At 45.6% G+C, this 22,699-nt stretch overlaps 1 protein-coding gene across 4 annotated transcripts in view; it reads left to right on the top strand.

The window, feature by feature from the left end:
- The window catches only part of LOC118105858 (spectrin beta chain, non-erythrocytic 1-like), a 59,156-nt gene that overhangs the window by 17,276 nt on the left and 19,181 nt on the right, over positions 1-22,699 (top strand). For all 4 annotated transcript variants that reach the window (XM_047339627.1, XM_035153831.2, XM_047339626.1 and 1 more), the window contains exons 9-25: positions 16-203; positions 1,232-1,349; positions 1,492-1,650; positions 1,764-2,066; positions 2,182-2,332; positions 2,724-2,860; positions 3,329-3,478; positions 3,948-4,316; positions 4,401-4,615; positions 4,699-4,836; positions 6,921-7,161; positions 7,259-7,417; positions 7,860-7,990; positions 8,104-8,329; positions 9,784-9,986; positions 11,072-11,162; positions 15,455-15,601. In XM_047339627.1, the coding sequence (XP_047195583.1) occupies positions 16-203; positions 1,232-1,349; positions 1,492-1,650; positions 1,764-2,066; positions 2,182-2,332; positions 2,724-2,860; positions 3,329-3,478; positions 3,948-4,316; positions 4,401-4,615; positions 4,699-4,836; positions 6,921-7,161; positions 7,259-7,417; positions 7,860-7,990; positions 8,104-8,329; positions 9,784-9,986; positions 11,072-11,162; positions 15,455-15,601 (3,126 nt within the window). The remainder of the gene's footprint in view (positions 1-15; positions 204-1,231; positions 1,350-1,491; positions 1,651-1,763; positions 2,067-2,181; positions 2,333-2,723; positions 2,861-3,328; positions 3,479-3,947; positions 4,317-4,400; positions 4,616-4,698; positions 4,837-6,920; positions 7,162-7,258; positions 7,418-7,859; positions 7,991-8,103; positions 8,330-9,783; positions 9,987-11,071; positions 11,163-15,454; positions 15,602-22,699) is intronic.

Raw genomic sequence — 22,699 nt, 5'->3', positions numbered from 1 at the left:
TTCAATCTTCTTCAGGTACTCGAGAACTGTGTCGAAGCCGAGAAGATCATCAACCGCTACGAAGCTCTGGCGTCCGACCTGCTGGACTGGATCGAGAAGACCATCGCCATCATCAGCAACCAGAAGTTTGCCAACTCGCTGACCGGAGTTCAGCAGCAGCTTCAGGCCTTCACGACCTACTGCACCATCGAGAAGCCCATCAAGTACGATCTGTTTGCTTCTGTACGATCCGTCCTGCTCGCAGAGTTGAGAATATTGATTTATACATTGATCACCAGGGTTGAGGCGAAGAGGTATTCGGTTCAGTCCCATTTATTATTTCTTCAAGCCCTATATTCCATCTTGTTTTATTATGCCTGGTGATAAAGTTTACAGATTATTCAACTCACATTGTTTTAAATTCAAATTCATTTACTGAAATAAATGGAGCCACAGCAGCGACGTTTATTCCCAGAGATCATCTGGAGAGAGACGGTGAAACTTGTATCCACAGCTGATGAGTGAAGGTTTTACTTCTCACAGATAGAATCAACTTTTCATCTGTTGTTGCACTTGTCTCATGAGGAGTGAAACAGGAAGTGACCATGTGTTGCTGTGTTTAGATGCAGGCATGAAACTGCATCCAACACGGAACCACTGAGCCGCGAGCTCTGAGTCCAGCCTCATCAGGATCAGTGTTACTACACACAGGCACAGCCATGATGATACACGCACACACACACACACACACACACACACACACACACACACACACACACACACACACACACACACACACACACACACACACACACACACACACACACACACACACACACACACACACACACACACACACACGCATATGCACAGTCTATGATGCAATACATCTTGTTACACTCTGGGTTAATGTCCAGTTGACTCACTTTGCACGAGTCAAGTGTTTCTGTCCAAGACAAATGACCGACAGTTCAATTATGATTTATTCAGGATGCAAGCACACTGCACACTGCACACACACACACACACACACACACACACACACACACACACACACACACACGGTCCTTTACCCAGAGTCCTCAGAGCTCACGCTGCGTTGTGTCCTTGATCAAGACGCTGAATCCCTGAATAACTTTGTGGCTGCAGCTCGTTTCTTTGACCCAAGTGTTTTTATTTTAGGGTTTCCTTGAAAAAACGGAAGAGAAGAGGTCACAACAATATTCTAAAAAGTTTTTCGTTTCTCACTCAGGTTTCAGGAGAAGGGAAATCTCGAGGTTCTTCTCTTCACCATCCAAAGCAAACTCAGAGCCAACAACCAGAAACCCTATGTGCCTCATGACGGGAAGCTGATCTCAGACATCAACAAGGTCCAACGTCCATTTCTATTTGACGTCTCAAGTCGCTGATTCATTCAGAGGGAAACCTGCAGTCTAACTTTGACTGTTTAACCTCTAGTGTTTTTCGTCACATTGCCGCCAACTAAAGTCTGTTTTGTCATTTCCTGTCCAGGCCTGGGAGAGGCTAGAGAAGGCGGAGCATGAGAGGGGTGTGGCCCTGCGCAAGGAGCTGATTCGTCAGGAGAAGTTGGAATTGCTGGCTCAGCGCTTTGACCACAAAACCACCATGAGACAAGCCTGGCTCAACGAAAACCAGAGGCTTGTATCACAGGTAGGGGTCTGAGGACTGAACCAGAACTCAATCCTCTCTGGACCACTTGTCCTGCCATCGTTTCCTCGGACGCTCTCGTTCCATTTTCTCTTCTTCCTCGTCTCCTCCTGCAGGACAATTTCGGCTACGACCTGCCAGCAGTCGAGGCGGCAATGAAGAAACATGAGGCCATAGAAGCGGACATCGCCTCATATGAAGAGCGAATCGGAGTGGTGGTGGAACTCGCAGCAGAGATGGAGACGGAAGGATACTACGACATCCGACGTATCTTGGCTCGCAAGGAGAACATCCTGGGGCAGTGGGCTCTGCTGAAGGAGCTGGTGGCAGGGAGGAGGACCCGGCTGGAGAAGAACCTGGCCATGCAGAAGACCTTTCAGGACATGGTTTACATGATCGACTGGATGGAGGACATACAGGTATGGAGAGGAATGCAGAGAGACTATCATCTTGTATAAATAGTAGAAACAGTGGAGAAGAAATTAAATTCTCATTTGTCCTCTTGTCCCCTCCATCCCTCTGCGTCCCTCTCAGGTCCAGCTGCTGTCAAAGGACTTTGGGAAACATCTCCTGGAGGTGGACGACCTGCTGCAGAAACACAGCCTGCAGGAGGCAGACATCGCTGTGCAGGCGGAGCGGGTGGAGACGCTCAACACAGCTGCGCTCAAATTTACCACGATAGAGGGTACACACACACACACACAGACACACACACACACACACACACAGTTATATCACTTTTAAACTATTTATTTTGATCTGTCTGTAGCTATTTACACTGAGATGATGCAGAACAGCAAAGTGAAAATGATCTGTTTTGAATTCCAAGATTCCCAGAACACTTATTACTATTAAACATTGACAAGAGCATCACACCATTACAATAGAGCTTCAGGTTTTATTATTGAACCCTTATAAGCTTTTAATGATCACTAAGATTTACACTATTTGACCTTGACTCAAAGGGAAAATAGATTTCTGGAAACCCTAATATCAATAAACTCAGTGTATGTTTTTTGTCTGATATTCCAGCTCAGATTATCTCTGGACATTAACCTAATGTTGTGGCCCCTCAGGTTACCAGCCGTGCGACCCTCAGGTGATCTGTAACCGGGTCAACCACGTGTCTTCCTGTCTGGAGGAGCTCAAACAACTGGCAGTGAAAAGACACGCTGAGCTCGAGGAGTCCAGACAGCTCTGGGCCTTTTTTCAGGTGGGACGCTTTGAAAGGTTGTGTTGAATATTCCCCTTGAGCCGAGGGGGCGTTACACTCGAGTGTTTGTTGGAGACTTCAAACAGTGGAAACCTGCTTCTTTCACAGCTCTTTTATATAAGAATTCGAAGGGCATTTGAAAATGTCTTAAACTTCATGAAACCGATTTGTGTGGAGCTGAGAGAGGAAGCAGGGTTCTTCTCTCTAACTCTTTATTTCATTTATAAAACAAATCTGTCACTTTTCATTGAAACAACCAAGTGCAACACTTTGAATGTCAAGAGAGACCATGTGCAATTATCCTTATGTATTAACAATTATCATGCTTCCCCCATCTCTATGGCCACTGGCTCATTTTTTATTTCATTAAATATATTTTTTCTTAGGTTAGTTTCTGAAACCTGTATGTTTTCTTGTGTTTAAAAGTAAAAATCTAAACTTAACGAGTACGTGCGTGTTCTTCTGCAGGAGCTGGAGGAGTCGGAGGCCTGGATCAGAGAGAAAAGCTCCATCCTGGGAGCTCAGGGCTACGGGAAGGACCTGAGCAGTGTGCTGAGGCTACTACAAAAACACAAGACTCTGGCTGGAGAACTGCTGGCTCACCGGTCACTGCTGCAGGTGTGTGTGTGTGTGTGTGTGTGTGTGTTGTGGTGCGTGCGTGTGTGTGTGTGTGTGTGTGTGTGTGTGTGTGTGTGTGTGTGCGTGCGTGTGTGTGTGTGTGTGTGAGAGTGTGTGTGTGTGTGTGTGTGTGTGTGTGTGTGTGTGTGTGTGTGTGAGTGAATCAGCACTTGGAATATCTGCAGTACCTGGAGTTTCTGTTCCGAGCTCCATGTACGTCAGTAGAAAGATTCATTAGCAGTTGTGTTTAGATGTGAGGTGCAGCTCCTCCTAACAGATGAGTCATAGGACTCAGTGTTAATTCTTATGTTTTCTCAGCTCTTTAAAGTTTACCACTAAAACACTTTTCAGACCATGATAATCATTTGGTTTTAATTCCTTTTAAATTAATAAACACCACATTAAATTTGAAACACTGGCCCCTGCTCCGTAACGTGTGTTTTCCCTCCATCCTCCCCCACTCCTCCAGAACACCATGAAGAGAGGGAAGCAGATCCTGAGCGAGAAGAGCTTCGGCACCGCGGGGATCCAGGAGCGCATCATGGAGGTGAAGGGGGAGTGGAAGCAGCTGGAGGACCAGGCAGCGCAGCGGCTTGAACACCTGCAGGAGGCGCTCCACTTTTTCCAGTTCTCCACGGAGACAGACGACCTGGTGGTCTGGCTGCAGGACGCTTACCGCCTGGTCTCCAGCGAAGACTTTGGACATGACGAGTACTCAACTCAGTCACTGCTGAAGAAGCACAGAGGGGTCAGCGAGGCTGTCGACAAACATCGAATGCATGTGGTGACGCTGCGCAAACACATGGTGGCGCTGCCTCTGCGATACCGTGACCAGGAGGTGGGTGAGGGGTCGAAGATGTATTTTTTCGTCCTTTAATTTACCTCTTAATGTAATTGTTCCTCTTTCCTCTCCTCTGTGCAGGAGGTGCAGGTTCGTATGGCCGAGGTGGAGCAGCTGTACACCGAGGTGGCTGAGGTGGCCGTGCTCCGACAGCAGTGGCTTCACGACGCCCTCGCCGTCTACCACATGTTCAGTGAGGTCAACGCCTGCGAGCTGTGGATCGATGAGAAGGAGCAGTGGCTGGACAAGATGGAGATCCCTGAGAGGCTGGAGGACGTGGAGGTGGTGGCACACAGGTGAGGAACCACTCTTATACAGTATTTCTATTTATTGTAATTGCAGTGACGAGCTCTCACTGCATCAATGCCCTTTGTTGTAGGTTTGAGAGTCTGGACCAGGAGATGAACAGCCTGATGGGAAGGATCCTGGATGTCAATCAGATAGTTCAGCAGCTCCTGGATGGATGTCATCCGTCTTCTACAGAGGTCAGAGGTTGTCAGGACCATCTCAACTCCAGGTACGGGAACAAAACTGCATCTACAGCTTTTACAAATACTTTTAGTAAACATACCAGCGCTGAGCAAGAAGTGCTCTATCTACCACTAATAGAAGATCACAGATTACAATGACTACATCACTACTGATAATACTCCCTCAGTGTCGGAGCCCGTCAGCTATCGACTGAAAACTAATTCGCCTTTTGGGGCAACCGACAATATTGTTGGGTGGAGACATCAGATATTCAGGCCAAGACGCCATCTTTTGTTCACCGTTCACTGTTTGCAATCCCACTAGTTTCTTTTATCACATGAGTCTAACATTCCTCCACGTGAAACAAACAGTGATACTTCTCGTAGGCGTCTGAGATCCAGACAACATTTTAAGTTAATTAACAGCTAACTGCAAATAAATACATATATATTTTATAAAGGTCTCTGTGTTCCACTATCTCCGTTATGGTCCAGTACCTAGTGACGGCTGCTGTCACCTAAAGAGTCGAGAGGAGGTGCTGAAGGTATTTTCTAGCTCCTTGGTGGTAATAGTACTGTTTCAACTGTCTTCTCACCAACGCCTCACGTCCTCTCAGCTGCCGTCTTGTAGGAAGATGCTGGACTTCTACGTCTCCTCTGGTCTTTCCATCAGTGCCTGAGATGTAAATGTAAAATGGCAGCAGACACGGTATCTCTTCTGTGCATCTGCTGCACCAGTCCCCCGTTATCTGGCTCCCTCTCTGTTTGTCTGGCATGTTAATCTATGGTAACATCCGGCCAAGACCACCCTGTGAAAGGACCTGGCTTTCTTCTCCATCTCGGTCATATTCACTGACCACTGGTGCGTCTGGCAGCAGTGTCCACGGCGGCCGGGTGTCCATGAATCCCACGACCTTGGCATGTGGCGGGTCTCAGGGCGACCATCTGTGCTGGCTGCCTCAGTCAAGACGAGGCGAGAGCAGTTTTCCCAAAAAAATAAAAACAAACACGCAAAATAATCATCGGCTGGTATTCATGATTCAAATTCAGTTTCACTTTTACTGCATAATATCACAATACCAGTTGAATATAAATACACAAATGCTTAAAAACGAATTGTGCGTCGAGTTTATTCACCTCTACGTCTTTTTATAGATACACCCACAGAGTATAGGTCATATTTGTGAAGCAGCGACCGGCCTCATTCACACCTAAACGCTGCTGATCTGATCTATGAGACGACTCGTGCAGCTCAGTGTCACCGAGCTGTTTTCCGTCCGGCCTGCTGAGCGCTCTGTCTGCCTCTCAGTGACGCTGCCATTACCTCATTACAGTCACAAGGCTGTGTGGGTGTGTGTGTGTGTGTGTGTGTGTGTGTGTGTGTGTGTGTGTGTGTGTGTGTGTGTGTGTGTGGAGACCTGCTGGTCTGGAGCAGAATCAGGAGAACATATTGTGTGACGATATGGTGAGCAGACGAGGCCTGGGCTGGAATCAACCATCTCAGAGAAACATTAACAGTTCATAGCAAGTCATCGTATCAGTGGGTGTAACGTGTGTTTTAAATATGATGCAGCTCCTCTCTTCTCAAAGTCAAAATAACTGACTCAGTTTTGTGTTTCATAATCAGCAAAAGACCCAGAGTTACGAGAGGGTGGTTAAATATTATCGGCTGTTTTTAGCTGTAATATTTTTAACTCCTGACACATCTGCTGCGTTTCATTTGATGCTCGAACAACTAAATTAGAGTCCTACAGTTTATACTTATTCAAAACTGATTGTGTGTAAACGAATATCCTCTTTACCCGAGGCTCTGTTATAACACACACTGTTTGCATCGGTCACTCATAATAGATCACAATTAGTCATTGTTTAATTATTCATTCATAAAACTTTAATACATGAAGTGCACATAATTAGCGACTGAGTTGCGTGGAGTACATTTTCATTGGCACTGGTGAAAACAACAACTCCCACGATCCCACGCTGCTTCACGACGTCATCAAACTGGGTCTTTGTTATTGTTCTGATTGAGAGACCCCGAGCATATTGTACGTTTGGTCCTGCACTGCGCTTCATCCCTCTCAAATGAAATCTTCTTCATCCCTCTCTCCTGTCCGTCTCATCACACCAGGTGGAACAGCATCGTGGAGCTGGTCGAGCAGAAGAAGGATCAGCTGGACGCCATGTTGCGTCTGCAGAACTACTTGCTGGAGTGTGCAGAGATCAAGTCTCAGATCCAGGACAAGAGAAAAGCCATCGACTCCACCCAGTACGTGGGCAGTGACCTGGGAGGAGTCCTGGCTCTGCAGAGACGCCTCTCCACCATGGAGGGAGCCCTGTCTGTGCTGGAGCCCAAACTGATGCATCTGCAGGTTCGGAAATATAGAAGAGTTCTGTTGTGTCCCCAGATATAAACAGCTGAATAAAAGGCTACAATCACATTAACGCTGTCTGTGTTTGGTGATGCAGGAGGAGGCGGAGCATCTGGCCTCGGTTCATTCCGGTCGGACCATGGACGTTCTCGTACCGTTCGATGGCATCAGCCTCGAGTGGGAGGAGCTGAAACGCACCCTGCAGGGATGCGAGGACTCGCTGCTGGTGGCCGGCCGGCTGCAAAGCTTCATACAGGTACACAGGGATAAGGAAACATAATCTATTTCTCATGTAAAAACACACATGCTGCTTTGACTTAGTTATTGTTCCAAGGCAAAACAACCCGTGCTCCAGAGCAACAGAAACCTTACCTATTGCTTGTTTAATTAAAACATGCTTTTTTTATTTACAGGGATAGTTTGATCTTTTTTCACATGAAACAAGAAAACTGCTTCAGGGCAAGAGAAAAACAACAAAGACTGAAAAATGGTGTTGGATAAATTGTTTGCTTGGTGAAGTAAACTGTAGGAAACTGTAGTTGCTGCAAACTAAGAGGCAGTAATCTGGACACAAGTTGCAGGACCTGTCTTTAATTTCATCGTCTAAGAGAGAACACGTTATTCCAGACGCATGCAGGGTACCAGTAGTACCAGTAGGATGGATGATGTGTAAATGGTGCTGCTCTCCCTGCTCTCAGGACCTGGACTCGTTCCTCACCTGGTTGGTCCAGACCCAGACGGCCGCTGCCTCCGACCAGCTGCCCAACGACCTGGAGGAGGCCGAGAAACTCATCAACAAACACGCTGCCCTGAAGGAGGAGATAGGACGGTGGGTGACTTAATGGTTTTGATGGTGTTTTATCCGTAACCCAATCTTCCTGAAAGATCCTTAAAACTCATCAGATCCTGAGAAAATGATGAATGGGGACTTTCTCTTTGCAGATATGAAGAGGACTACGAGCGCCTGCAGGCCATGAACGAGCTGCTGGAGTCCGAGGAGGCCCCTCTGCCTCATGCCGCTCTGCAGCAGTGGCTCCAGAAGCTCGATGTCGGCTGGAATAAACTGCTGGAGATGTGGGAGAGCAGGAGAGAAGTTCTGGTCCAGGCTCATATCTTCCATCTGTTCCTGCGAGACGTTAAACAGGCTGAGTCCTTCCTCAATAACCAGGTGAGATGAAGAAAGAGCAACGGGGGACGTCATTCGAAACAGACATAAATGAGTCTTAAAAACCTGAAACCTGAAATCTGGTGCCGACGTTCATGTTCCCCAGTGGATGAATCTTAATGACTGTGATCATTTAACATGTTAAAGCTTTTACAGTGTAAAATAAGTCCTTGATCCACTGTTCTCAACGACTCCTTGTGACGACGTGATTGGCTTCCTGTGTGACAGTGCATCACCACCACATTACCTGATGTGCACGTTAGCGACACCTCCTTTATTTGCTGCAGCTGCATCACAGGAATCTGCTTAACTTCAGATTTGCACCGTTAGAAAAGTTGTGTCAAACGACGCCTGACGACCAGATGGAGGCAGCTGCTGTGTGCAACATGTCTGATGGGTTCTTACGGCTGCTGGTTTTTACGCAGCAGCTTTAAGGTGACGTTTGTCGGAGCTCGTCTTGCTGCCTCTGATGCAGACACACATCATCCTCCACTTATATATTCCCTTTTCGTCTTGTTGTTTCTTTTGATGGTGGAACTACAGTGTTTACTGCAGCTGCACATGAGTGGGGAGTAACCCAGGGCGGCTCAACTAAAATATACTCACATGTCAAACTGAAGCGAATTGAGGGTCGAAATGAGGCTTCACGTGTTCATGTGTCTGCAGAGCGCCTCTGTAGTTTGTGATGTCGGAGCAGGAGCAGTGGAGGCAGCAGCTTCTAGAAACTCTAGATCTACATGATGTTGAAGTGTCAGAGGACGAGCTCGTGTGTGTGTGTGTGTGTGTGTGTGTGTGTGTGTGTGTGTTGTCGTGTGGTGTGTGTGTGTGTGTGTGTGTGTGTGTGTGTGTGTGTGTGTGTTTGACCACCTCTCCTTATTATTACCCTGGTGGGGGAGGAGGGGCTGTTTATTCAGAGAGCAGCATTTCTTCTTCAATAAGTATCAAAGACGTTTGAGGCCATCGACCTTTTTCTGCTTCTCCCTGTTGTTTCTGCCTCGATCTCATTTGCTTTCTCTGTGAAAGAAAAGGATCCATTTTCATATTGACAGTAAAATACAAAAGGATTCATCATAATGACGCCTGACTAACGATTGTTGTCATTATTGATTTAGTCAGCTTAGTTCATGTTGAATAAATTCTAATTCTATATTGTAACCAGAGACTGTAAACGAAGATGGACATCTTGTCCCACTTTCCAGAAGTGAAGCCAAAAATATCCTGGATACAAAAACTACCATCTTGTGCCGATTACGTCATTTGGAGCCAGAGTCTGTTCAATAGCGTTTGTGGTGCGGAGCCATGATATCGAGGTCACAGCGATAATCAGGCTCGACCAATCGCCCTCATCTTTTCACCCTGGTTTTATATAACAGAAAACTATTTAAAACCAAAGAAGAATCTCTCATTGTGGCTGTTTGTTTCTCTCCTGACGTCCCCTCACTTCTCCCGTCTTCCAGGAATCGGCCCTCGCTCACGTGGAGCTGCCCGCCACAGTGGAGACGGTTGAAGCCGCCATAAAGAAACACAAGGACTTCACCACCACCATGGAGCTGAACCTGCACCGGATCAAAGCTGTGATCGAGGCCGGCGAGAGTCTGATCAGCCAGAGCAACATCTACTCCGATCGCATCAGGGAACGCATCGACACCCTCGCCAACAGGTACCGATACACAAGTTAAACACAAAAGGATTAAAGTCTGGACTCACGCTGACGTAGACGACTGTCTGACAGTGTTTGTGTTTTAACTTTATACCAGTTTCACTTTAAATCTTTTATAAGCTCCAGTCACACTGAGGTTTCTCTCTCGCTTTGTAAGTTTGTTTCGATATGAACATTAGTAAAGTGTGAGCATATGGCCTGGAAGAATAAAAGCAGATATATCCGCCCGTAGCTCACACCGTCCTCCTCGCTGGGTGTTGTGCATCTGAGCAGCTGCTTGAACACAATATACAACTACAACAATGAAAGAATAGTAGCAGCTCAACAATCTGAAGAAAAGAGACTTACAAGTGGAACTGAAACAGAAACACAGAAAAGGAACTGACACCTGACCATGAAATCTGTGTGATGGCTGTGTGTGTCTGCGCGCGTGTGTGTGTGTCCGCGCGCGTGTGTGTGTGTCTGCGCGTGTGTGTGTGTGTGTGTGAGTGAAGTGGGGGTTGGTGCTTTTTTCTGTGTTCAACAATAGGTGAACCATACGGTTTTGGGATTTAATTTACATCAATTAACTCGGGGGACGTTAATTTTTTCTCCCATGGACACAAATAAATGTCACAAAAGTGTCACAATGTGATTTATTATATTTTGGTTGTTTAATAGATCATTTCACAATCATTACATCAATCAATGTTCTTTTTAATAAACACAAGACATTTTCTCTGTTTTCTACAAATATCAACATTTAATCTGAATATTTCCAGGCAGATCATGTCTGAATATTGATATACGACACATAGAAATAAATACAAAATAGAATATCCTTACTTCCCCTTCAATTCAATCAAGCTGCACTAAATTACACACGTAAACATCTGTCCCCTAAAAATACCTGATTCCTTTTCAAGTTCCATGAAACATTCTCTGAGAAAACACTTTGGAGAAAAAGTTGTAGGCTGTGAATCATCGTCTCAGCTGGTGGAAAAAGAAAGAAGACAAACAAAGATAGAAACACAAACACACGTCTAAATATGCTTTGATTGTGTCACATGTTCAGTTATTGACGAGTCTGTCCTTCGCTCTTTCAGGGGAAACCAGAACAGAGAGCTGGCTCAGCGGTGGCTGGAAAAACTGAATGACCAGTGGGAACTGCAGAGGTTTCTCCAGGACTGTCACGAGGTAGGAGACCAAACTGGTTTCACACACGGGACGACCTCACGGGGACGTTGATCAAACCGGTTTAAGAGCATTTTCATGGGGAAAGTAAAGAAGATGGTAGTGATATCGTTTGTTTTTACGGGAGCCGACTTCCTGTGTGTTCTCTAGTGGCAGCATCAGGTATCTCAGCAGTGTCACTCAGCAGTCATGATCATTTCATTGTGCATATAAATATTTCCTTGTGATTAAGATGTAACGTTGTCAGTGTCATAGTTACACGTTGGGAAAAGTCATCTGTAGTTTGTAGTTTTCTTGTCTTGTCATTCAGTAGTTAGATAATGTTCTGTATCGACAACAACCATCTTTTTTAAAACCGTGTACATGAGTTTGTACGATGATATATTACATAGACTCATCGATTATAGTGTATTTCATATCATTATATATTATTCTCTACCACAGAATGAACGACTTGATTAGCAGGATTTTGTGTCTTGGTATTTTCAGGCGAACCACTTTAATCCTCTGTTGTTGTAAGCTATCATTTGCATGGGCCACACCCTCGTGCGTGTCTAGTTGTGTTGCACACAACTCACCCCCGCTGCCTCCTGCAGCTCCTGCTCTCTCACCCTGCAGTCACCGGAGCTCTCTGGGCCAAAACCTTGTTTAGTTTCAGCAACTTTCTCTCTTTGGCTCCGCTGAATAATTCAGCAGAGCAGCACCTCATTACTAATTCAGAGGAGGAAGAGTGTATCTAACTGTACATGAGTGTGTGTGTGTGTGTGTGTGTGTGTGTGTGTGTGTGTGTGTGTGTGTGTGTGTGTGTGTGTGTGTGTGTGTGTGTTGTGTGTGTGAACCTGAGCTCTCAGCTGGCAGGGTGTGTTCTTCTCTTCACTCAAACCTTCATCCTTGTGTTTCCCTGCTGCTCCCCCTCCACTCTACTCTCTACACTGACATTCACAGTCAGTGATGTTTGACAGTGATAACATCTTAAACATCTTACAGTTTGATTTTGTTCTTTAAAATAAAAGTTTTTACTTCAGCACACAAGCACTGACGTCTCTCAGAGACATGTTACCGTCCAACAGATAAATCTGTCTCTAGTTGTAACAAATCCAGTGCTTATCGTCATGTACAAAAGAGAACATGTCTTAAAAGGTTTTGTTCATTTGATTTTTGTGTAATTTTTCACATTTATTTGGTTCAGTAACTCAATCATTTATCAGCACAACAAGACTTGTTCACAGTCACATGGGTCCTCAGGTCTCTTGGTGATTGGACGCTGTAAAGTTCATACAGCCTGTCCTGGGAACAACTTTAAAGAGAGTCTGAGAACCTCTGAGGTTCTTCTGTAGCCGGCATCTTCCACGTTGTCCTCAGAACAACTCCGTCTTCGGGACAATAGGAGACTGAGGAAGTGAACTCAAGTTAACAGTGTTTCACCCGGACTCACCTCCGGGTCCATTTCAGGAGAAAGAGTCGTCGTATAACAGCAGCTGAATGTTTCTTCCTGCTGTTTGTGCTGGACTCACCCGTCACTTACTCTCAGAAGCTGTGTAGATAAACTGGTCTGGGACATGTTATAGATAAACTCAATTAAATGGAGCCTGTAATGCCAGTAATGTGATTCTGTCACATTCTTAGTCCAAAGAAGGAACATGTGTATTTTATGTCTTTAAGTCTTCCCCATGTGTTTATTCATATATTTTATTAAAATCTAAAACGTAGTCATCAGTTATTCTTGAAATCCCGTCTCTGTCTGTTCAAAATAGAAAAGAAAAAAAAAGCTCTGATTGAAAACATCTGGTAAATAATCAGTTTTTATTATTCTGCAAATAATTAGTATTAGAAATATTATTCTTACTGATTTAATTTTTCAAGTTGCTAAAATGTCAGTTGTAGTAACATCGTCAGATTCTTTATTCTGTTCCACTCATAGTTCAAAGTGCAATGATGTTAAATATACAACAAAGAAAAAATCTCCTTTATGAAATTGACGATAATATTTTATGTTTAACTGACACTTTTTAAGCTTTGTGAGACGTCTGTTTGAATTCTGATGACGTGATGATGACAGCGAGTCTATGAATCCTCCTCTTCCGTTTCTCGTTGTTCTCCTCTATCTACCCCCTTTCCCCTACCCATTCATCCTCATTCATTCTCTGTTCGCCCCCAAAACACACACACACACACACACACACACACACACACACACACACACACACACACACACACACACACACACACACGTCTTCCTCTTCCCTCATTCAATTCATTTACAGTCTCAAGGGGGGCATCAGGCTGTGACCCACCGTGACCTCTGCAGCCGTGTGTGTGTGTGTCTGTGTGTGGGTGTGGGTGTGTGTGTGGGTGTGTTACACTGTGTACACTCCTAATGAGTGTGCACACAGTCTTTTTTTGTCTCTGCTTGTACGATGTGTGAGGCATATTTACTCGTGTGTGTGTGTGTGAGTTTGTGTGGGACAGAGATCCAGCCCAGGAAACTACAGATGCATCATTCAGGAAAAATCGCTGCTCGGCCCAATCTTCCCCTCGCTGTCCCTCCTCTCTTCTCACTATCACACCTCCTCTGTCCAGACCTCTGCTCTCTCTCTCTCTCTCTCTCTCTCTCTCTCTCTCTCTCTCTCTCTCTCTCTCTCTCTCTCTCTCTCTCTCTCTTCTCTCTGCTCTACCACTGCAGCAGCGTCAGGCGAGCTGGAGACAGAGAGTACAGCTGCCTGGGACTGCTGCAGAGAGGAGGAGAGGGATGGTAGAGGGGGGTGGAGTGTGGGAGGCGGAGAATAAAACAAAAGCAGCTGTAGAGGAGTCGTGAGCTCGGCTGTTAGTGGAGCCCGGCGTCTTTTTAATCCTTCAAAGCAGCTAAAACTTCTGTTTTTCACTGTTTCTGAACCTTCACACTCGCCCGTCCTCCTCCTGACACAATTTAAAACCCACCTCCTCCCCCTCAGCATCATTAGCTGTGACCGGTGAGCCTGGAGGCGCCGCCTGCCTCCCCCTGCCCCCTCCCAAAAAAAATCAAAATCCCAGTCTTTTGCTCCTCCCCCTCCTCCGCTCCATCTCTCCTCCAACCAGACAACTCACCCGCTCTCCTCCTCGCTGAAGGTGTGAGGCCAGGGAGGAGCACCCATGCGTCGCCTCGGCAGCCTGCCATTTTATTGTTTTGGGGGAAGAATAATTTTTTTCTAACCCGTCTATCAGTCCTCCTCATTCTTGCCCTCTCGCTCGTCACTGGTCCGCCCCTGCCCCTCCTCTCTCTCCTGGTGGAGCGTACAGTGTGGAGCGAGGAGGAAGTCTCCAGTCTGTCTCCTCAGCCTCCAGTGTTGTTGTTATTTACCCTCATGGCCGGCGTTTTTCTTTCAGCACACCTCCTGCATCCCTCAGTCGCGTTCAGCTCCCCAGAAGACACCTCTCTCTTTCTCTCCTTCCTTCTCTCCCCACGCTCGTTCTCTCCGTCTCCATCTGGCTCTGTGGCGTGGAGCATCTTTGCATGTGTGTGACGGCAGACGAGCGAGGATGCGGATACCAGCGGCTGCCTGCAGCTGCCACAACCCCGTGGGCTGTTCCTGTTAGAAGCCGCCGGTAAACGAGCCGTTCGTTGCACAGTGGGTTTGGAGGAGACCGGTTACGACTCAGGGAGGCGCAGGTGGAAACGTTAGATGCAGGTGTGAGGATGTGTATGACGGAGAGAGGAGGCTGCTGGTGCTGACCTGAATATGTTGCTGGTGCTGTTAGCGCAGGCGTGAGGGGTTCTGCTGTGTGCTGGCCTCACACAGATCATCTGTGTGTGCACATTGTGCTCTGGAGGTGTGTGTGTGTGTGTGTGTGTGTGTGTGTATGTGGCAGCATGTTGACGCTGTGATCTCTTGTGTTGTGTGTACATGTGAAGTCCTGCCGCCATGCTTGTTGGTACACGTGTGTCTGCCGACATGTGCCTGCTGTGCGTCATTAAATATTCATGTCTGTGTGTTTGACCTTGTATTTCCCACTGTATGTGTCGCTGGTGTCTCTTTTAGCTTCTTCACACAACAGATGCTAATGAAAACATACATGTGTGATCATTTACATGTTCTGTAAATGAGTGTATTACTAACATACGTTTCTCTTATGGGGGGGACACAGTTTCAGCATTAGAGTGTGTGATCCACATCTTAAAAAAAGAGAAATCAGTTTCTACAACACCATCAGTTATTTTTAGTTTTTATACTCATCCAATATTGACACCTCTCTCTCTCTCTCTCTCTCTCTCTCTCTCTCTCTCTCTCTCTCTCTCTCTCTCTCTCCCATTCACCCAGCTGGGGGACTGGGTGTACGAGAAGATGCTGATGGCGAGGGACAGCAGCCGAGACGAGACCCAGAAGCTTCACAAGAAATGGCTGAAGCACCAGGCCTTCATGGCCGAGTTGGCCCAGAATAAAGAGTGGCTGGACAAAATCGAGAGGGTGAGTGCCGCTCGTCCGAATGACAGAGACTTGACACCTGAGTTTAACTGGGTCATTCTGGTGCTGAGACGTTTTGTGACATCTGGCTGCTTGAAACCGGAGAAAATATCACTATGGAATTTTGTTTTTTGTATTTTATTATCTAGAGTTTGTGTTTCTTTTGACGTTTAACACTGGAGGATAGAAGAGAGAATAATGCAAAATATTGGTTTGGACTTATTTTCACGGAGTTTGGCCACTGACCTTCTAAAAGAGACGTAACATATCCTTATTTGTGTGATGCACAGTAGACAGTCCACATAGAGCAGAATGTATTGAATATATATTTGAAAAAGTTCAACTCCTCTTTCATAATAATCTTTACATCATAAATGAATTGTAGTTTATTTTATATAATTTTCTATGGTTGAACTTGTATTTAAGGGGATGAATGGGTCTTGGTGGAAGTAAACGCTCTTTCTAACAGTGAACTATAGATTCTACAGCGTCCAGCGATGCACAGAGGATGAAACCACATCAGTGGCTGAAACTCTCCGGGCAACAAACCATGTTTGCTGTCAAAGAAAAGCTAGAATCTACTTCTTGTTTCTGTTTCCCTTCAGACAGGCAGCACTGATGTAAACAGTGTGGGCCTCAATCAGCACAGCCGATCATTAATGTCAGATTTATGAAGTCGTTCTGTTAAACACTACAGTTACTTAAAGCGTAACGAAGCCAGTAGCAAGGACACAAAGTCTCACAGGGGTTTAAAATAGAGAGGGGAGCTGTAACCTCCACCACTGCTCTGCGTCCTGATTGGATCTGTTTCATATTAAAGAGGTTTACCAGGCACGTCAGCGTCTTCAGCCGGTGTTTCCCCAGCTACACCTCCGGGGTTCTGTGGTTCGACGGTGGACTGTTGTGTTCACGCCTCTGAGCGGCGGCTGTGCCGTGACTCTGGGTGTGTAAACTCATCACTGGTCAGGAGAGTCAGTGACTTAGAGCCACGTTTCCTCTCTCATTGCTGCTTTGTGATCCTGGTTCAGGCGACGTCACACACCGGGTTGTCGTGTTCATCGTGGCACAGTTCATGTGTGTGATGCTGCTGCCCAGTTACAGTCCACATGACGTCTTTAAACTCCAGTGCGCTTCGCTCTCAGTCTCAATGTCTTTCCAAGTTGACGGCTCCTGGCTCCTCTTTTTCATTCTGAGATGTTTGTATTCGTCCAGCTTTGCGTCTGTCGTGTGTTATGTTTTGCGATGTTTTACTAGGAGGATGGAAGGAAAAGACTTCGGTGCGTGTCAGCAGCTCACGTGATGCCTCCTCAGTGCACTCATGGGGTGTAGTAGTGACACATGGAGTCTCATGGACCCATATGTGCTGATGTGGAAAATCAAACCTGTGACTGTTTAGTTCTCAGGGTGTAATTCTATGCGATGGGATGTTCGGAGTAAACAAACCTTGGCTTTACATCCGTTCTGAGGAAAATCCAGGAGACACTGGATATTTACCGAAGAGACACTGATGCTACATTTCTTATGATAAACCTCAGCACTTGTGATTCTATATGAAACATTGAATGTGGCTGTTCCGAGTGTAGTTCACTCATAAAAGCTCATTCTTGATCTATCATGCTGCAAACAGTCGACTGTGATGTAATGGCTCAGTCCTCTGCAGTCATACTGGGCAGGGCTGAAACTGAGCTCCCCTGTGGGAGCAGCCTGAGCCGAGCCACAGCACAACACTGCGTTTAGTGTGTATCTGTACACACACACTGTGCTTTAAAGCAGCCTTCCACATCACGAGGCCACAGCGGAAATAACCAATGACTGTCTGGTTTTGATGAGAAAGTGTTTTTATGACTAATACTTAAAATGATGCCGTCTGTAAAACAATCTTAAGGCGGAAAAGTTTAAGCATGTGCCACAAGACTGCAAGGTCCATGGTTTGAATCCCTCTGCCCCGCCATGTTTACCATCTCCCTCTTACTCATGATTACAGTACAAGCTAAAAGCTTCAAATACACCAGTGAAGTCGGAGTGTTACATCGTCTACGTGTCCTCGTCCAATCAGCTCTGTGACATGGTGGCTGATGGCTACACAGCTCGGCAGCTTTACCCACGGTTTCCCTATAAGCTATAAGTCTAATTACTGTACCACTGATTTGGTCATTTTTCTCCATTTCTTCTTCTAGTGGCCACTGTGTGTGTGTGTGTGTGTGTGTGTGTGTGTGTGTGTGTGTGTGTGTGTGTGTGTGTGTGTGTGTGTGTGTAGCTTTGCATGTTAGCGTGTGTGTGTGTGTGTGTGTGTGTGTGTGTGTGTGTAGCTTTGCATGTTAGCGTGTGTGTGTGTGTGTCTGAAACCATGGGTTCAAGATGTGTAGAATGATGGATATGAAATGAGATAATGTAGAGAGAGCACCGACCTGTTTCTGTACATGTGTTAGATGAACAGGAGAATTCTATGTATTAGAACTCACAGAATTGCATTTGTTTACATAAATTATTGGTGTAATTACTGTGGACACCAAATCCAAAAAGTCGTTGCTCGTCTGAATCGTTGCACCTCGAGAAATATCAAATCTGCTGCTGCTCTAAAGTATAAAAGAGTCCATTGTAGTTTTCACGCCCACAAGCTGAAGTATCAGAGAAATGTTGAGTTCAGTTCTTTGTTTCTTTGTTGTGTTTATTTGGCAGATGGTAAAGAATCAGAACAACCTACTCAACACTTGTCAAAACTGACACTACTCAAACAAAACTGCTCAACGCATTCTCCTTTTTTGATGGATTTGCTTTGTGTGATTTCAACATATATAATTTTTGTTTTGTTTGTGGCGTTCAGAAAGATTCATGAATTATTCTCTGGGAAATCTGTGGAAATGTTCCATCTTACAATGTTAAAGGAAGTGATTTTTGTCCGAATCACGCTAAAACCTAGTTCTTTATATGTCTTTATATGCCCCCCCAAGTTTTGTGGAAATACGAGCGGTAGTTTTTGAATCAGGCTGCTGAAAAACAGACAAACAAAGGACAGAGGTGAATACAGATGTGTTTAGAATGACGAGAGAAGCATGTTTTTACTCACACTCACGTTTATAAAGAAAGAAACTTGTGCTTCAACACGTCTGTGCAGTGTAAACACGGCTCAGCGCACACTAACAAAATGAAAACACTTCAACACTTTTCCTCTGCACTCATCTGTCTTTTACTTAAAATCATAAAAAAATTAGTAGATTCTTAAAAAAGTGGGTCAGGGACATTTTTAGCACCTTGTAATTTCTTTAGAGCTCTTCTAGCTTTTACAGTTTGGTTTTAGGGTTCATGATAAAAGAGGTTCAGGGTTAGAGTCCGGCAGTTAGAGGTTAGAATTGTAAGTGCAGAAGTACAACCCGTGTGTGTGCGTGTGTGTGTGTGTGTGTGTGTGTGTGTGTGTGTGTGTGTGTGTGTGTGTGTGTGTGTGTGTGTGTGTGTGTGTGTGTGTGTGTGTGTGTGTGTGTGTGTGTGTGTGTGTGTGTGTGTGTGTGTGTGTGTGTGTGTGTGTCGATGTGTATCCAGCTCAGGCTCTTCAGCAGCAGTGTGTAGTCACATGCCTGCTCCAGGGTCGTTGCTTAGCAACTTATACGTTTTTTTTTTGCTAGAAAATATTTATAGGATTTGGATTTTTATCATGTAAATACACGTTGCTGACTGGTGTCCTTTTGCCTGCTGCGGCTGTGTCTCCATGTTTCCTCTGAGAGTCTTCAGTCTATTTGTGTAATTAGGTAAGAGCGGCTGTCTGAAGGACTCTGTGAAGCACATGGCCTGTTTTTAGGGAAGAGTTATCTGCCCATGATTGCATGAGGATCTGTATTACATTAACAGTGCATGGAGGAAGAATATGCATGAGATTTTTCGAGGGAAATTAGTAACTGTCCAAACAAGACAGTCTATACATCAAGGTCCCACCTGCCCCCTGGACTGTGCCGTCCTCATCAGTATCAGTAAAACCCAGAGGCAGATGCCAACTCTGGTTAACTCTGGGTAGAAAGTGCAACAACAATAAAACTAAGAAAAGAAATGCCTCCATTCTTTTCTTAGTTTCTGTTTTGTAAAACTGGGCTTAGACGGCAGGAGGTTTGGGCTGATTGGATTCAAACCTCCCGAATACAGGCGGAGGAATCGGGTCTGTAGATGTAGTGGAAGTGTTTTACAGATCCAGTCTCCTGAACTGCCTGAAGACTCGTCCCAGTCTGATTAACACCATATATGCCTGATATTGGGATTTAAAACTTCCACAGCTGATGGTCTGGCCAAACATCAGCAACCATTCTAACCTTTGAGCTCAAATTTCCTCTCATGCTACTGTTGACAGATATTCCTCACTACAAACGTTCTACTAATATGACTGCAGCCTGTTGTCATGCGCGGGGGTGCATTGCTCCATTAATTCCTCTGCCACACTAACGTTCTGGAGTATGTGATGCACCATTGTTTTTTTAAATCTTGAACTGTGTGTGATGTAACCCGGTTTTAGAATAGTTTTGGATCATAAAACTCCTGCAGAGGTTTAGGACCAGAGGAGATATTTCTAAGGAACATATCTGATCAGCTGAAAACAAGAAGAACGAAGTGGTGTCACACTGGCTCATTCGTGGTCGTCCCTCAGATATCAGTGCTGTGACGGTGGGGGGGGCACCCCAGCAGAGGATCATGATGCATCTTGTGCACTGTGTCAGTTTGTGGTGACGTTGAGCAGCAGCTGGAACAACGTGTCTCCTCTTTCCTGTGATTGCGGTGGTTGCCCGGCAACAGCTGCCCAATCCCGTCTCCCTTCACCTCGTCTTCCCTCCTCTCTTCGCTCAGCACGTGTGTGAAGGTCATTCCTGCTTCCTCCCCTCGTCGGTCCTCTCCCCTCTCACCACGGGACAGGAAGCAGCCTGAGATTCAACAGGAAGTGACGTAAGACTTCCAAGATAGCGAAAGAGAGCTGCTTTGGAGTATTGAGATCCATCCCTCACTCGTTAATGTGGTGTAGTATAGAAGGCTAAGTCTAATAAGCTGAGGTTCGCAGTGTGCTGAATGTGTAATGTAATGTTCAATCAATAACTGCTGTCGCTGCAAGATGTCCTGGGACTCCTCACCGGGCCGGAGCGCCAGACAAACAAATCAGAATATACACTTTGATCATATCGCTACTTGAAAACTTAAGGTTTGTGAATGAACATGGACCAAACTAAAAAGTCAAAAGTACGGTTTATGTCATTTTAGGTTCCTGTTTGTTTTTAATTAGTTATTATATTATTAAAAATATAAATTGATTGACATCTGTCTGCGATACGACGGCTCCACTCCCCCAAACGCTGCTGTGCAGACTCCAAATAACATCTCCAGCACAAGACGGCACAACCTGTATCCAGGATATGTTGGCTTGGAGACGAGTCGTCCATCTTGTCATTCAGTTTAATACTTGGCTATAAAAATAAATTAACTCCATACCTTTTAAATTTCATGTGCACATCAGCTCACCTACTATATTTGAACTTTGACCAGTAGTTTTGTGCTGCCTCTGCAGAACTGTGTGTGTGTGTGTGTGTGTGTGTGTGTGTGTGTGTGTGTGTGTGTGTGTGTGTGTGTGTGTGTGTGTGTGTGTGTGTGTGTGTGTGTGCGTGCTGTGAGAACATCGATGAGGCCCTTTTACGCAGAGCGAGTAGTGAACCAATCTGCTGAGATCTGCTGTTGTATCTTTATTCCAGTTTTTATTTAGATACTTTGCCGACGCTGTTCATGCCAGTAAAAGCATAAATGATGAGGAAGACGAGCAGGAAAGAGTCTCGTTGATTTGTTTTCTAATCTAAACCATAGCTGGACAGTCAGTAGTTATTATCTTTCGGGTTGTGCACTAACAGAGACCTCACATCCCACCTGTCGTCATCTGGTCTCATGCCTCCATCTTTTCACCTCTGTACCTGCTCACTCTGACCTGAATGTGTCTCATAGTGAAACTGTGCAGCAGCTTCCTCTGCCTGCAATGCACATGGGTTTGATTCCCAGCACGATGGCAACACAACATTCATTCTGTTCCACAAAGATTTCACTGTTGTGTTGTCAAAGATGATCAGCAGTGGGGCGAACCCCCCCACCCCATCACTCCTTGTGGATTTCCCTGAGAAGAGAGATGTACCCGACATATTTCTAACGATTAGAGCTGCAACCTGAAATGTGTCTGTTTGGTTGGACGATCAGATTTTTCACATGCAAAGTAAATATTGACACATTAGCTGCAGAAGCCTGAGAATAACAGACAGGCTGACCAGCCGAGTGTCAACAGTGACGCTCAGGAGCAGATGTCTGCTGTGATTCACAGACAGCAGAACGAGGAGGCTCCATCTTTTACTGTCGGCATCAGAGTCCTGTCGGGAGTCCTCGCTCTCACGCTTGTTCTTTATTTCGTTCTGGGTCATATGGGCTTTTGGCATTTGAATCATCTTGTCATTATCATTTTCATTGCGTGAGGAAGTTTGCAAAGTGACGCACAACAAGTGTCTTTCCGAGTCTGAGCCCCGAGTTCGTCACAGACGGATCTTCAGTGAGCCACTTCAACCTTCAAGGGAAAGACACAGACGTTCCTGTTTGCATTAGCAGGAGAATAAATGATTGTCTTTGCACTGCAGACCTAGTGAGTGTAGCAGCTCGGAGGCTGCTGGAGAAGCTGCTGGAGCCCACGCAGCCCACCCACCCACTCACTGCAGAGGAGGACACACCTCAGCAGCCGGAGGAACACCACACCACTGTGAACGCTGACGTAACACACCTACACAGGAAATCACAGGACTGAGAGTGGTGTAGTGTGAAGTGGGGCCTGTTGTACAGCCGGTTACTCATCCGATGTGCACATACCATAATAACTCCTGTCATCTGCAGTTCACTTTACTGGAACAACTGGAAACAGACTGCAGCTCTGCAAGGAAGACACGTTTGTAGTTCTGAAGAAACTATACATCTGTTAATCTAGCTGGCACCGGAATCTGAGCCTCTAGTGTTAATATTTTACATTTTTACCATCATGTAATATTTAACATTTGACAGAGATCATTTCATTTATTCAGCAGATATTTCCACATGTAACGATCTAATATTTTA

Source organism: Hippoglossus stenolepis, chromosome 4, assembly GCF_022539355.2.
Source record: "Hippoglossus stenolepis isolate QCI-W04-F060 chromosome 4, HSTE1.2, whole genome shotgun sequence".
Taxonomy (NCBI): Eukaryota; Metazoa; Chordata; class Actinopteri; order Pleuronectiformes; family Pleuronectidae; genus Hippoglossus; species Hippoglossus stenolepis.
This window is presented reverse-complemented; position numbering and strand designations above follow the sequence as displayed.